The sequence below is a fragment of the Salmo salar genome, chromosome ssa19, assembly GCF_905237065.1.
Source record: "Salmo salar chromosome ssa19, Ssal_v3.1, whole genome shotgun sequence".
In the NCBI taxonomy this organism is placed as follows: Eukaryota; Metazoa; Chordata; class Actinopteri; order Salmoniformes; family Salmonidae; genus Salmo; species Salmo salar.
Genome location: NC_059460.1, coordinates 78,151,818 through 78,167,411, shown reverse-complemented (window position 1 = coordinate 78,167,411; position 15,594 = coordinate 78,151,818). Strand labels below are relative to the sequence as shown.

Below are 15,594 nucleotides of genomic sequence, written 5' to 3'. Positions count from 1 at the left end.
GCTGCATGTCAGATGTTCAGCCTGTATCAAATGTCATAGTCGAGATAACAACTTGGAAATGTGATCTCCACAATGATAGCATTCTGAAAAACATTTAAGGGAAGATAGCCAAGATAGCACTTACCGTACCTGTGCCATTGGCTATCTGTATTTTGGCCCTGTTTACTGACCGATGGTCAAGCCACGTTATTACAATACACTGTGGACAATACCGGCTGTGGAAAGTGTCGCTCCCCACTGTTTTGTTTGTTTGTTTGTTTGTTTGTTTGTGTGTGAGACACAGAGAGACATAGAGAGAGAGACACAGAGAGACATAGAGAGAGAGACAGAAAGAGAGAGAAAGAAAGTGAGAGAGAGAGAAAGTGAGAGAGAGAGAAAGTGAGAGAGACAAAGACAGAGAGAGAGACATAGAGAGAGAGACATAGAGAGAGAGACATTGAGAGAGACAGAAAGAGAGAGAGAGACAGAGAGAGACAGAGAGAGAGAGAGACAGAGAGAGAGAGAGAGACATAGAGAGAGAGAGAAAGTGAGAGAGACAAAGACATAGAGAGAGAGACATAGAGAGAGACAGAAAGAGAGAGAGAGACAGAAAGAGAGAGAAAGTGAGACAGACAGAAAGAGAGAGACAGAGGGAGAGAGAGAAATAAAAATCAGCAATGGAGGGGAAAGCATTGCGTTTAGTTTCTCTGTACTCTTTCCTCACTGTGTTCATAACAACACTTGAAGACGCTGGGAGGTGTTTTACTCATGACGGTTGGCAGCATGGCTCTCTCTTCCTGTGGCACCTCGAGAATCTGCCTCCCTCCTCCCCCGTTTCTCCTCCTTGGAGATGTGGGAAGACTGGACCTTCAGGCATAGCAGTTCTAGTCTGAGCAACAGAGAAAGACCGGGGGATGGAAGGAGGGAGTTGTGGTGGAGGAGAGCGAGAAGAGGAGGGGGATGTGTACCCTACAGTGGGGAGATGAGGGGGGAATGAGGGTCAGACACAGACTGATTGCCCCATAAGAGGACATGTGTGAGGGGAGTGAGGATGACCAAGAGGAGAGGCTGGTAGTACAGGAAGGAACTACTATGGCTCCTCTCCTAGGGACACTCCATCTTTTTTACAACCATCTAGGTGGGTAGAGGATGTCTGTGCATCAGCCAGTCCTATCTAGTGTGATGTCGCCTGTCCCCTCAGCCTATCACAGTCCATATTATCAGTCACGTGACCACCATCTCAATGGCTGCACCATTCATCTCCTCTGGCACTGGGAATGAACTTGATCTTTCTACAATGCATAGAGAGTACATACAGTGCCTTGCAAAAGTATTCGGCCCCCTTGAACTTTTCGACCTTTTGCCACATTTCAGGCTTCAAACATAAAGATATAAAACTGTAATTTTTTGTGAAGAATCAACAACAAGTGGGACACAATCATGAAGTGGAACGAAATTTATTGGATATTTCAAACTTTTTTAACAACAAAAAACTGAAAAATTGGGCGTGCAAAATTATTCAGCCCCCTTAAGTTAATACTTTGTAGCGCCACCTTTTGCTGCGATTACAGCTGTAAGTCGCTTGGGGTATGTCTCTATCAGTTTTGCACATCGAGAGACTGAAATGTTTGCCCATTCCTCCTTGCAAAACAGCTCGAGCTCAGTGAGGTTGAATGGAGAGGGTTTGTGAACAGCAGTTTTCAGTTCTTTCCACAGATTCTCGATTGGATTCAGGTCTGAACTTTGACTTGGCCATTCTAACACCTGGATATGTTTATTTGTGAACTATTCCATTGTAGATTTTGCTTTATGTTTTGGATCATTGTCTTGTTGGAAGACAAATCTCCGTCCCAGTCTCAGGTCTTTTGCAGACTCCATCAGGTTTTCTTCCAGAATGGTCCCGTATTTGGCTCCATCCATCTTCCCATCAATTTTAACCATCTTCCCTGCCCCTGCTGAAGAAAAGCAGGCCCAAACCATGATGCTGCCACCACCATGTTTGACAGTGGGGATGAGCTGTGTTCAGGGTGATGAGCTGTGTTGCTTTTACGCCAAACATAACGTTTTGCATTGTTGCCAAAAAGTTCGATTTTGGTTTCATCTGACCAAAGCACCTTCTTCCACATGTTTGGTGTGTCTCCCAGGTGGCTAGTGGCAAACTTTAAACGACACTTTTTATGGATATCTTTAAGAAATGGCTTTCTTCTTGCCACTCTTCCATAAAGGCCAGATTTGTGCAGTGTACGACTGATTGTTGTCCTATGGACAGAGTCTCCCACCTCAGCTGTAGATCTCTGCAGTTCATCCAGAGTGATCATGGGCTTCTTGGCTGCATCTCTGATCAGTCTTCTCCTTGTATGAGCTGAAAGTTTAGAGGGACGGCCGGGTCTTCGTAGATTTGCAGTGGTCTGATACTCCTTCCATTTCAATATTATCGATTGCACAGTGCTCCTTGGGATGTTTAAAGCTTGGGAAAAGTATCCAAATCCGGCTTTAAACTTCTCCACAACAGTATCTCGGACCTGCCTGGTGTGTTCCTTGTTCTTCATGATGCTCTCTGCGCTTTAAACGGACCTCTGAGACTATCACAGAGCAGGTGCATTTATACGGAGACTTGATTACACACAGGTGGATTAAATTTATCATCATTAGTCATTTAGGTCAACATTGGATCATTCAGAGATCCTCACTGAACTTCTGGAGAGAGTTTGCTGCACTGAAAGTAAAGAGGCTGAATAATTTTGCACGGACAATTTTTCAGTTTTTTATTTGTTAAAAAAGTTTGAAATATCCAATAAATTTCATTCCACTTCATAATTGTGTCCCACTTGTTGTTGATTCTTCACAAAAAAATTACAGTTTTATATCTTTATGTTTGAAGCCTGAAATGTGGCAAAAGGTCGAAAAGTTCAAGGGGGCCGAATACTTTCGCAAGGCACTGTAGTTGATAATAAACACACACAACAGGACATGTTCTCAGTTGGTCCTCCATCACATTCTTTAGGATTTCATCTTATCAAAACTTGTATACAGTTGAGAGTATAATGACAGTAAGGTACTATAGGTCTATTTCAGAGATGTTGTAGTATGCCTGCACATACCTATCATCTTACACAACACTTGACCAGTCCATGTTTACATCATAGTTGTTCTGGTACTCTCTGTGGTTTCGGTAGGAACATTTCCTTTGAATGAAAATGGTGGAAAAAAACTCAAGGGTTTAATGGGTTTGAAATATATTGAAATGCAAACACATTTACCAAACCATCTAAATTCCCCTGGATTTTGTCATTGATCCCTTCCATTGTAGTCTTTTTGTGAAATAGAGACACATGATTTATGGACTCTGACATACCGTACTCCTAAACGCCAGTCTAAAGATTCCGATTATTAATATTCTGATTGTTAAATATAGCTGAAGGTTATATTCCTCATCTAATATTTTTTTATTTAATATAAGCTCTTTATTTTCCACTTGATTTGATACCGTTAAACCACTCACCCTGGTACTGCAATAGCTTTAATGAGTTTCTTACCATTTGAAGACAACGTCAGTGCCTGCCATGTTTTCTCTGAGTACTCTTTTTGTTATTATCCTACTGTACACACACTGAAACCCCTGTTCCATTGCCCCAACTGACACCCTGCCACTGTGTTCGTTTCTAGGCTGAGGGAGCCCAGGAGATAGCAGAGGGGAATGAGGTTCCCCCCAGTGATACCCCGGTTCCAGCCACGGTGCCAGGACAGGCAAGCAGCCCCTCCCAGGAGAATGGGGTAAAGGAGGACGCCCCCTGCCAGGGCCTCCATGACCCCCAGGGCCTCCATGACCCCCAGGGCCTGGACTCAAGCATCCCTGAGACAAGTAAGTGGAGAGGGGATGTCTTGTCTGGAGAGGGGCCTTTTGAAGTTAGGATACAAAAGGAGCAGAGAGGGTCATTATTTAATTTCTACATGAAGTCCCTGACCTCCACATTACCTTTGACTTCTTATTCTACAGGCTTCTAATTCTTCTTTGTGTTATCCCTCTACCCTCTTCATCTCAACATCTCCTGTCCCACACTCCTCTCATCTCTCACCTTCTCTCCTCTCTCTCTTCTCTCTCTCTCTCTTCTTTTCTCCTCCCTCTCCTCTCTTCTTCTTTCCTCTCTTCTCTCCTCTCTTCTCTCTTCTTCTCTCCTCTCTTCTCTATCCTTCTCTCCTCTCTCTCTTCTCTCCTTCCATCCTCTCTCTCCTCTCTCCCCTTCTCTCCTCTTTCCTTTTCTTCCTGCTACAGATTGAGTCTTTCAAGCTCAACTTCTGCGAGAACGCCTGCTCTCGCACGGATCACGGCGCTGACATCATAACCTGGCCAGCCCCAGACAACAGCCCCTCACACCTGCAACCCAGTGTCTCTCTCAATGACTTCCTGACCTCCGCCGGCTACCCCTGCTGCCCCCAGCCCCCTCCCTCTTCCCCCCGCCAGGGGCAACGGCACACTAGCAGGACTCAGATCATGACCCTCAACCCCACACCCCAGTTCCAAACACCTCTCCCTTCTTATGCTCTCATTCATGTATCATGTTATTACGCCTACCCTGCCCTACCTACCTACTGTCCTGTTCCCATTGGCTGAGCTGACATTGTACATACAGTAGACCAAGCTTCAGGCAGGGTGGGATATCAATGGGAGGGGAACGGAGGCTTGCCATGTTCTCTCTGATTTGTCTGGTTGTGCTAATCTTGTATTAATGTGCTCGGAGGACTTTCCTAGGATCATGGTTTTCCGTTGGTCACTCTGATCAGGTGATGGGAGGGGCGATGGGCTGTTTTGTATATGAACCTTTTCCTTCCTGGCTTTCTGACAACAGCGCTCATTTTAGATCATGTTTCCTGGTCTCTACAAGAGCAGAACATGGCAGTCGCAGCATACAGTAGCAGACGCCAGTCATGTCCAGTATTACAGTACGTACTAGTGGCGTTTTAGTGAGAGCATAATCTACCAGGCAACAGCGGCCTTGAACAAACCCGTTTGCTTCATACAGACACCCCCATAGACACTACCCAATGGGAAACCCTCCTAGACTTACCTGTGGGTTACGTACGCAGAGTAATATGTGTGTAGCACCCCTTTACTTGTGAGCATGTAGGGCTGCCGTGTGTTCCCAATAACCATCGACTCACTCGCTGGCTCACCCCCCTCCTGTCTTTCTTCACTGTCCATCATCAGAGCATTTGAAACTAGTAGACTGTTTGAACAGTAGACTATTTAACTCTCTTTAATCTCTGTGTTTGTGATGGTGTGTTTGAGTGAATTCTGCTGTAACAATGAGTTGTGGTGTTCTGTTTACTTTGTCTCGACTTTGGTTTATTTTCCTCATCTGTTTTGGTAGAAGGTTTTTCTCATCGTTTCCTTTGTATTCTTTCTCGTACAAGCAATACGCTGGATGGTCTATTTACCGTTAGGACTCAGAAAGCTTCTTGAATACACGCAAACATTTTTTTTTTCTTCTTGAAACAAAGGCACACAGTCATGAAGATGCAACACTGTTTAGGGCTTTGAGACCGAGGAAGCATGTCGGGAATGTGAGGAGGGAGATGAAGACAAAGACGGATAAAACGGAGAGACAACGAACACTGAGGCGTAGTGAAAGACATGTCCACTTCAGTGTGTTAAAACAACAATGTGATGGCAGTGGAACATTCCATGTTCAGAACCGTTTGTGCATATAATATGCGCAAACTGTTCTGAACATTGAATGTTCCACTGTCAGAATAGTAGTCTGGGAAAGTTCAAGAAAGTAGAGTTTGGAAGCTTTTATTTTGAATACAGTACAAGGGACTTATGTGAAGATGAATTATTTGAAGGCAAAGGGTCTTGTCTTGTATGTGCCTCCTGTCCTGTTTACCTGAAACTGGGATGGAACTCGGGCTGGAAACTCAAGCTGATGGACCCTTGTCCCTGGAGAGCAACAGACCCGTCAAGGCGCCTGGTGGCTCTGTAGTCTGATTAAGATTTACAAGAATTCTATTTTGTAACTAATCCTTGTTGTTGTTCCATTTCAGCTGTTTTCTGAGGGTTCTGGTCAGGTGTTTTTTGACAGTTATAAGAGGACTTGCTGAAAGACTTGTTTTGTCAGGTTATTGGCAGTGGAACATTCGATGTGGCTTATTGTACACGTAGCAATGTATCCAACGATTGCCTCCAATTGCTTTTTATTTAGTGCATGGCCAGGTAATATCATGCCCAGAGCAGAAAGCCTATGTGCATTATGACTTGCAGTGTTGTGGTTCAGTATATTTGTCCTTGGGGGCAAATCATAGTCAGTGGTGTATCTTTCCTCATTATTGTGTTCTTTGCTTTAGACAGTGGGCAGGAAGAAAATCAGAGGCTGTCGTTTTGCCTGAAAATTCTATTGCAGTTTGGTATATAATTCAGCTATAAGTTCATCGTGTTTATTTGTGTTGTACTCAGAATGAGGACAGTACATCAAGTAATGTTTTTGAGTAATGATTTGTTTTTTTCCCCCCACGCCCCGCTAATTCAAGTGAAAATGTAGACCTCCTAAAAGTAGCACCAACACTCCAAAATGTGCAAGAATAATACAACTGACATTTTTAATATCCTCTTAAATCAGAGGTGTCGAAACTATTAAAAGCACCTTAAAGGCTTGAATATATCAAAGCGGGTTCACTGTGATGGAAATCTGTATTTGATTGAAGGTAGATATGTCTGCAATGCATAAGGGCCACATAACGAACACAGTTAAGGAGCTTTGCACAGTTCTGTACAGCATAGAACTGTATTTCATCTTGATGGCCTCCCATTTTTCTCCTAGGACCACCATGAAATATTGTTTGAGGGTAACAATCTTTTGAGATGTGTGGAATAATCCCCAGAGCCAAATGTTTTAAGAAAATAGACTTTTATTTTATTGTTATCAACAAGATTTTATTTTGAAATTCGATAGGTTTGTAGATATTGATATCTGAGCGGTTTGTCAAAGAATCAGAGGAGCGCCTGCTGAGGTGGATCGTAGTATGGCCTCTGGTGCCACGTTCCTCATCTGATGGGGACATTTCCTCCTTGTGCCTGTCCACAACCACTTTTACTATCACTTTCACCCCTGGTCTTCATCATGTTCTCTTTGAGATCGCACGCGGTTGTTTAGAAGTATAGATTTCGACTGTTTATACACTATTTCCCCACAGCAACAAAAACAATATGAAAACTACAATTGGGGGGGCGGTAATAAGGATGTTAAGTATAGCTTTTATGTTCGTCTACCTTTAACAGATTTAATGGTAATGAGTAATATTAATTATTATTATTATTATTATTGAGCAAGTCTACCTTTTTTCCAAGAAAAGGGCTGCAAAAGTGAAAGAATGTTCTGGAGATTTAGTGTACTAAAGAAACAACACTTTTACGATGTGTATTTATCTTGTGTATTTATCTTGTGTTCCCATTGGTGCGTGGTGGTTGTGTCAGTGGGGGAGTGTTAGAGGGCTTATGGAAGGCATAATGAGGTCTGGTCCAGTTTGTGCATTGCTGTCTATTGAACAGCCTTTCTTTCACAAATTTTAAGAGTTTTGTTAACTTTCACATAACCTTTGTCCATCCCCAGAACCCCAGTCTTAAGAAATTAAAATACTGTTATTTACAGGAAGACCTTTTTAGATGTGATTTTGACATTGTAGGATACAGTGATGACCTCGCGTTGATTTGAAAACAAGATACATGTAACATGAAAGGGATTGAAACTAATATGTATGAATTGCACTGTATAACATACCGTTACAAAATGCGTGGAAGAGGGATTAGAAATCAGAGTTTGTATCGGTCATTTAGGAACATTGTTCCCCTCGCCCACACACACACACACGGAACACACACACACACACACACACACACACACTGCCCTGGAGTATCATGGAAAGCTCCACGTCCTAACACACCTTTGTGTAAGACTAACAGCTGCTGTGTTATACTTAGAGCTCTCCAGTGATGCAACAATGAACTCCATAGATCTGCTTCTAGCTGTTAGCTCACACAAAGTGTACTAATAGAAAACACCTGCTTAAGAGCAGAAACAATTGGGATGTGTTAGGATGACTTATGTCATTTGTCATTTGCAAGAATTTGTCATTTGCAGAATTTATTTTGTTTAGATTTTTGTTTTTCATTCATTTAGAATTTATTTTGGGGTTTTGAAAGAAGTGTTTGTTGTGATTAATTGTTCATTAGTGATGTGATTATTAAAAATGTAATAAAATACAAATGTTTAAGATATTGTGCTTGCCTTTTGATTAATTACGTAATCCTCTCTGCCACAGATGCATTAGCGGTTCTGGGGGGGGGGCAGTGCCCCTGTGACAACAATTTTGGGCCCCCTAAATGTGGAGTATGAAATAATTTGTACCGAACAAATTTTTGCTATCGTTCTTTTTTTACATCCGTTATTAGACAGTGGCAACGATGATGATTATGGCCATGGTCTTTTGCCTGCTAATGCCTGCAATGCAGTGAAGAAAACGATATGACAACAATAACGTCTAATGTAACTGGCCCCTCTAACAGTACAACTGGCCCCAGCTTGGCCCCCCCCAGTTGAAATGGTCTAGAACCGCCACTGCACAGATGAGCCATACGTACAGGATGTAGATTTACATTGCAAATAGAAAGCAGGAAACATTTTGACACATTCCCTTTGGAGAATTACTTAATGAGGCATGATAACATTGTTGATTATGACTGCAATTGATTAGTGAAGAGCAGCGAAATGCTATTGTAGAAGTGAGTCCTATCTGTCGGAAGACAATCTCACATGAACTATTTGGGGGCTAGGTGCTGAGGAGTATTTTCCATGTTAATACAGGAGTAATAAAGGCCTAGTTCACAAATTATTATTACTTTTTTTTTCGGGGTGCTGCGCCCTCAGAACCACAACTTCCCGCGACTATGCATAAGAGGAATCAATTCAAGTCACATAGTGACAGTGAACTGTAGATTTAAACAAGCTATACACATTTCATCACTTCCTGGTCCACTTACTGATATTTACTGACCCTGGCCATGACCCCACTCTCTGAGGGTCTCAGGTGGAGTTGGGATATGCAACAAAATACATTTCCAATTCAAATGTGTATAATACACACTTGTACATGTGTGAAATAGGACAAATATATGCACCCACCAAATTATTATTATTACGTCAAATAGTTTGTTCAGAAGTCAAAGCATTGTCTATTCAGGATGGAAATGGGGAAATCTGCTTATTTAAAAAGAAATTGGACATGCGTTTTATAATCCCCATTGAGTGTATGCTAGTGCATGACAGCAATATTTGGAGTTGACTGGAGCTGATCAATCTTAAATTAAAGTAAATGTCTTTTTGTGTGACCCCAAAGAAACATTATTGGTTTTGGGGAAAACTTTTGGCCTATAATTGGCCAATAAGTGTCAGCTATAGTCTCATATAGCCTACTCGTGTATTTTTGCCAAGCAAATCTCCCTATGAGACAATAAATTATTCATTCATTCCTCCACCAAGCAACCTGGATGCAAACGAGGATGATGGGACTAGGCCTCACATGAGAAAAGTCTACCCTCTATTTCCTTTTATAAATATCTGTCTGGTGCACATATAATAAGTCTTTTGTAGTTTTTGTTTCGATGTAGGCCCTAACCCATACGGGAAAAAATATTGGAATATATTTACATACAATTGAAATATATGTACATATATTGGGTAATGTATTTATCAAATACATAAATAAATTAACATTAAAATATGTGTGTAAATTACACAGTCACATCTCACAACCTTCTCTAACCTGATTGTAATGCTATTGACCTTTGGCATTAGGTTCACAAAGTGGGCGTTGCATGCAAAAGTTGGATCAGAAAATGAATTACGTAGCTAGCCTATTATCCTATTCCTTGAGGTATATCTGCTACTTATTAAACATAGTAAGAATAAAGAGACACGTGAATCTAGAACATATCTGTAAATATATTTTTCAGTGAGCTGTCAATCACAATTTCAAATGTTTGTGAACATACAAACACCATGTTACGATTACGGATTTAACATTTTAGGCTTCAACAAATGTTGTGATGTACAATAATACCGTTCAGAGTTTTTGGCAGTTTCATATCACCAACAAACAAAAAAACGTACACCAAACGGCCTGTGAGGAGTGTTACAAGAACAAGCATAACACAGTATAAAAAAATGGAAGTTAGGGAAACGAGAAAGGGGTATCCTGCACGTTTTCAAGTTAAGTCTCCATTCTCTATTACTCCTCAGTTGACTTCACATTTAGGTAGCTAATGTAATGGATTTGTTTGCCAGTGCAAGTCTAGACAGCACTCGCTGTATTATGCCAACAACAGTGAAGTTTCAGTGCACTAGGTGTATCTCTACAGCATGGACAAATCTCTAGGTGATGTGGACATCCCCATGCATGCACCTTATCAAAATATGACTAATTCAATATTCCACTATCCCATTCTCTGGGCACTGTCTGCAAACATAACCAGTAGTATCTACCAGGAATAATGAATCATAACTGGTAGTATCTACCAGGAATAATGAATCATAACTGGTAGTATTTACCAGGAATAATGAATCATAACCGGTAGTATCTACCAGGAATAATGAATCATAACCAGTAGTATCTACCAGGAATAATGAATCATACCCGGTAGTATCTACCAGGAATAATGAATCATAACCAGTAGTATCTACCAGGAATAATGAATCATAACCGGTAGTATCTACCAGGAATAATTAATCATAACCAGTAGTGTCTACCAGGAATAATGAATCATAACCAGTAGTGTCTACCAGGAATAAGGAATCATAACCAGTAGTATCTACCAGGAATAATAAATCATAACCGGTATTATATACCAGGAATAATGAAACAGAATCTATGAATTATTTATGACCACTTTTTATAGAATATTTTGATAATTATTTCATTACTAAAAATCTTGCCAACGCATATTCTATAGGAGGGGTTAATATGAATTTTAAATAATTATACATGATTTATATGAATCAGGTCATGAACATATTGACTTTGCAATGAACAAGGGAGAGGTTAAACGTAGGCTAAGTCTGGTATAAGCTTATTCCCACACTTTACAATAACTCTGTTGCAGTGGTCTTAGGTAGTCTCCGAATAGGTTCTTCCCTCCATCACGACACTGCTGCCCAGTTGAAGAGCTTGTGTTTACATTTTTACATTTTAGTCATTTAGCAGACGCTCTTATCCAGAGCGACTTTCAGTAGTGAATGCATACATTTCATTAAAAAAATTATCCGTACTTGTCCCCCGTGGGAATCGAACGCACAACCCTGGCGTTGCAAACACCATGCTCTACCAACTGAGCCACACATGTTCTCCATACAGCACCACAGCACCATGCGCCGTCGGAAAAGCAGCCCTCAGCCTCAGAAGATGTTCTTCAGGAGGCATGCAGCCATAGAGTCATTATACCCTAATGTAGGCCGATTTGCCTACTAGCCAAGTAAAGTGCAGAGCAGCATGGTGCGTGTAACAAGTCATTCCAACATATTTCAACATTTAATTAATCCTTTATTCAGTTCAGTCAGTCAGTATGTCATCCATTCAGTCATTTGTCTGAGTTGCAATAGGAACTAAATAAAAGAGAATAGAACAGTCTTATCTATTTGTTTACTTAAATCAATGTGTGTATTCAAAATGATCTAAACTCTCCAAAGTTTTTTAGCCTATCACTTGAATAATTCTATGTTTAATTTAGTCCTATACAAATAAAAAAATAGACCTTCAACTTGTAGGCATTGCAATTTAGACCATCATTTTGGGGACTGGTGTCTTGAGGAATAATTTGAATTTAAATTTAATTGTGTTTTATAACTGTTTTTATTATAGGGCTCCCCTTAAAAAGAGACCCTAGCTCACAGTCTTCTAAATATCTTCTCTAAATAAATGTTAAACAAAATAGTTGTATTTGTATTTATTATGGATCCCCATTAGCTGCTGCCAAGGCAGCTTCACAGTCCCCGCTGTTCCATAAGGCGTTTTTTTTAAAATCTAATTTTACTGCTTGCATCAGTTACTTGATGTGGAATAGAGTTCCATGTAGTCATGGCTCTATGTAGTACTGTGTGCCTCCCATAGTCTGTAATTATCCTCAGTAATTTTCCATCCAGATTGTCAGACCCCGGTGGCTTGTCATTGTGGATAGACAACAATCAAATTATGCAATTATATGGCCATTAAATAACACACAACAGCATGGCATATGTAGATGGCTGAATAAGCCTAAATCATATTTACTTTCTATTTTGCAGCTCAGGTGGTTATTCTAGACAAGGGCCTTCTGTGTCTTTATCATTCTCACACAAGTCATTTGCTGAAGGCCCAAGCCTATACTACGCCATATATTGGTGTAACGTTCTAAAATAAGCTCTAGACTTTTATTTTGGAAATTCATCCAGAAGCTGCAAAGTTACTCTAATATCTGGGCTAGAGTTGCTTGATTGAGTAGCTAACTCCAACTAGCTACGTTTGGTTCATGTCCACTGCAGATGCCACATTACTGACAAAGGTTTGTAGGTATAAAAAAGTTCTGTAACCGAGTAAAGGGAGACGTAAAGTAAGAAAAATCTCTCTCTATATATATATACCCCCAAAATGTAAATGAACAACAACAAAAAAATCTATGTGTAAATGTTAATTCGTAGTCGTAATATAGTACATTTACAGATCTAATTTAAAGTTTACATTTCACGTTTCACATGGCTTTTCTTATGATCCTAACAATTTACCTATGGATTTTATTACAATCCTAACGATAAGTACATTCAACCTTTTGGCAGCTATCTCGCTCCATAGGGGCCTGCCTGCCGAGTCCAACTGACACAGCGACCGTTACAATTCAAAAAAACTACATCTGACGAAGGAGAAGAGCGGTCATTATCAAACGCTTTCTCATGGAAAATTGCATATGATTTAATTACATATTCATAACATTGATTTTTAAATATATTTCCACCTGGGGTGACAGAGGAAGAAAATAAATTGTTCAGAACTGCTTGCAAGCAAGAGCTTTCATCGAGCTGGCAACGTTGTAGCACCCAAAGGTTCAGTGAAATTGACGTTAATGTTAGCTAAAACAGCTAACGTTAGCTTTAGCTTGCCAGTTGCCACCAACTACCACCGACTGACCGAGGTAAGAATAATTGTTTTGGAAACGTATGTGTTTAGTTAATATTATGTAGGTAATAAATACAATGTAATTGTCAAAGCTAGCTAGTTCATGTTAAATGTTATTGGTTAGCAAGTTAGATACTGGCACGACTGTAGTACCCAGGCGGATAGGAGCGTTGGGCCAGTAGCGTTAACCGAAAGATTGCTGGATCAAATCCACGAGTTGACAAGGTAAAAATCTGTCTTTCTGCAGAGGGGTTGAATTTAATGCGGAAGACACATTTAAAAACATGTTTTCGCTTTGTCATTATGGGGTATTGTGTGTAGATTGTTGAGGAATATTAATGTATTAATTTATTTTAGAATGAAGCTCTAAGGAAGCAAAATGTAGAAACAGTCAAGGGGACTGAGTACTTTCAGACGGCACTGTCTACGTTAATGAAGCAATTATACAATCAATTTGACTTTATTTTTTACCAATCTAACACCATGACAACATAATGGTAATCAATTATTTGAATGGTACATCTCTATTGATAAACTGGGTAAATCAAGTTGTAGTCTAGGACTATAAACAATTCAGGTGAATGCATATGTGACCGGATGCCTCCATTCAATTAGAAATTGTGTTTTTTACATTCGATAAAAGTAGAGACCCAGAACTAGAAAATGGTATATCATGCACTGCAGTTGAGGAACAATGTAATTCAAAGAAATTCTGCTTTAAAAGTTGATGAACTTGTAACCCCACAGAAGAGCTACTGGAGAACTCTTGTGCGTCTACACCCATTCAGAATCAAAAACAGAAAGTGTCCAGATAAAAATATTTTATAAATATTTTATTATTATTAGATGATTCTTACCCAGACACACTTGTCTAAATGTATGGGTCATGTGAAGGAAATGGTCTCTATGTAACAGTATAGGTTCCGTTCCTCTCCTCGCCCCAACCTGGGCTTGAACCAGGGACCCTCTGCGCACATCAACAACAGACCCACGAAGCATCGTGCCACAAAAGCCACGGCCCTTGCAGTGCAAGGGGAACAACTACTTCAGGTCTCAGAGCGAGTGACGTCACCGATTGAAACGCTATTAGCGCGCACCACCGCTAACTAGCTAGCCATTTCACATCGGTTACACTCACCCCCCTTTTGACCTCCTCCTTTTTCCGCAGCAACCAATGATCCGGGTCACGGCACCAATGTAACAGTATAGCTTCCGTCCCTCTCCTCGCCCCAACCTGGGCTTGAACCGGGGACCCTCTGCGCACATCAACAACAGTCACCCACGAAGCATCGTTACCCATCGCGCCACAAAAGCCGCAGCCCTTGCAGTGCAAGGGGAACAACTACTTCAGGTCTAAGAGCGAGTGACGTCACCGATTGAAACGCTATTAGCGCGCACCACCGCTAACTATCTAGCCATTTCACATCGGTTACATCTAGACATGTACATATGTTCATGAAATACAATAGATGGCCTTAATCACCCTCAGACACACCTGGCTAACTTGATGGGTCATGTAATCATCAGGGATACAAACTAGTCACCTTTCAGCGAAGTTCGCCGTTTTGATTCCAAAATAGGTGACCTACGTGATTCGTGTAGATACGATGAGAAAAGTTTAGGCGGGAGGGGGTCTTTGTATCACTACTGGCAGTATGCGAACGAGACAGCATCAGCACGCGTTGAAAGAGCGGAGAGTGGAATGGCATGGCAGTTTACCAGCTACAGCAGCGCGTCCCCTGAACGATAACGAAGAGGTAGGTGAGAAGCCTGACCACGGAGACAGGAGTGAGGAAGGGTACTTCATGAGCTGTAACCGAAAAACAACTGGCATTTGGAAAGTTTGAGGTGAGGGAGAAAGTGTGGTGGAACAAGTATTGTTAGCATTGTTAAGTATCTTGCTACAGTAGCTGGGTAGAATTCTCCGTTAGCTAGCCAGAGAAATGTTGAGCAACATTAGCCAATTTAACTGATCAAATAATTGAGTTTATGGTGTGAAAATTAGCTAACAGCTAACGTTACAACATCAGATGAGCTAACTTTAGTAACCTAACCATTCTCTATAGTATTAACTGGTATACGACTCCTTGCCGTTCCTCAAGTTATGACACGTTAGTTGCTTACTGGACCCTGGCAATCTGTGTGAAATGTTAACAAGTTAACAAACTAACTAGAGTACTATCGGTGAACTAATGTTTTCCCTCTACAGTATGTGGTTAATTTCAGAATAAGAGAATTAGGTGAAAATGAGGCGTTGCTTGTTAAACAAGTGGATTCAGGGATCAAGTGTAGCTGGAGCTGGGCCTGGCTTAAGCTGGAAGCCGCCATAGAGTTGGAAGGAACACCACACACTTTCCTTCCTTCTCACTTTTTCAATACAGAGGATTAAAAGGGGTATGCCAGGTGTACTCTCTGCCAGAAAGA

The 15,594-nt window shown here is 41.0% G+C and overlaps 1 protein-coding gene and 1 long non-coding RNA gene across 12 annotated transcripts in view; both read left to right on the top strand.

The window, feature by feature from the left end:
* Positions 1–8,244, top strand: part of LOC106579667 (microtubule-associated protein 4) — a 135,089-nt gene extending 126,845 nt beyond the window's left edge. For all 11 annotated transcript variants that reach the window (XM_045702769.1, XM_045702773.1, XM_045702775.1 and 8 more), the window contains 2 exons: positions 3,646–3,841; positions 4,253–8,244. In XM_045702769.1, coding sequence (XP_045558725.1) covers positions 3,646–3,841; positions 4,253–4,257 — 201 coding nt within the window. In that variant the 3' untranslated portion in view covers positions 4,258–8,244. The remainder of the gene's footprint in view (positions 1–3,645; positions 3,842–4,252) is intronic.
* Positions 8,245–12,777: 4,533 nt separating this feature from the next.
* LOC123729038 (uncharacterized) overlaps positions 12,778–15,594 on the top strand; it is a 20,818-nt gene continuing 18,001 nt past the window's right edge. The window contains exon 1 of the long non-coding RNA XR_006760809.1: positions 12,778–13,186. This is a non-coding gene — a long non-coding RNA (uncharacterized lncRNA). The remainder of the gene's footprint in view (positions 13,187–15,594) is intronic.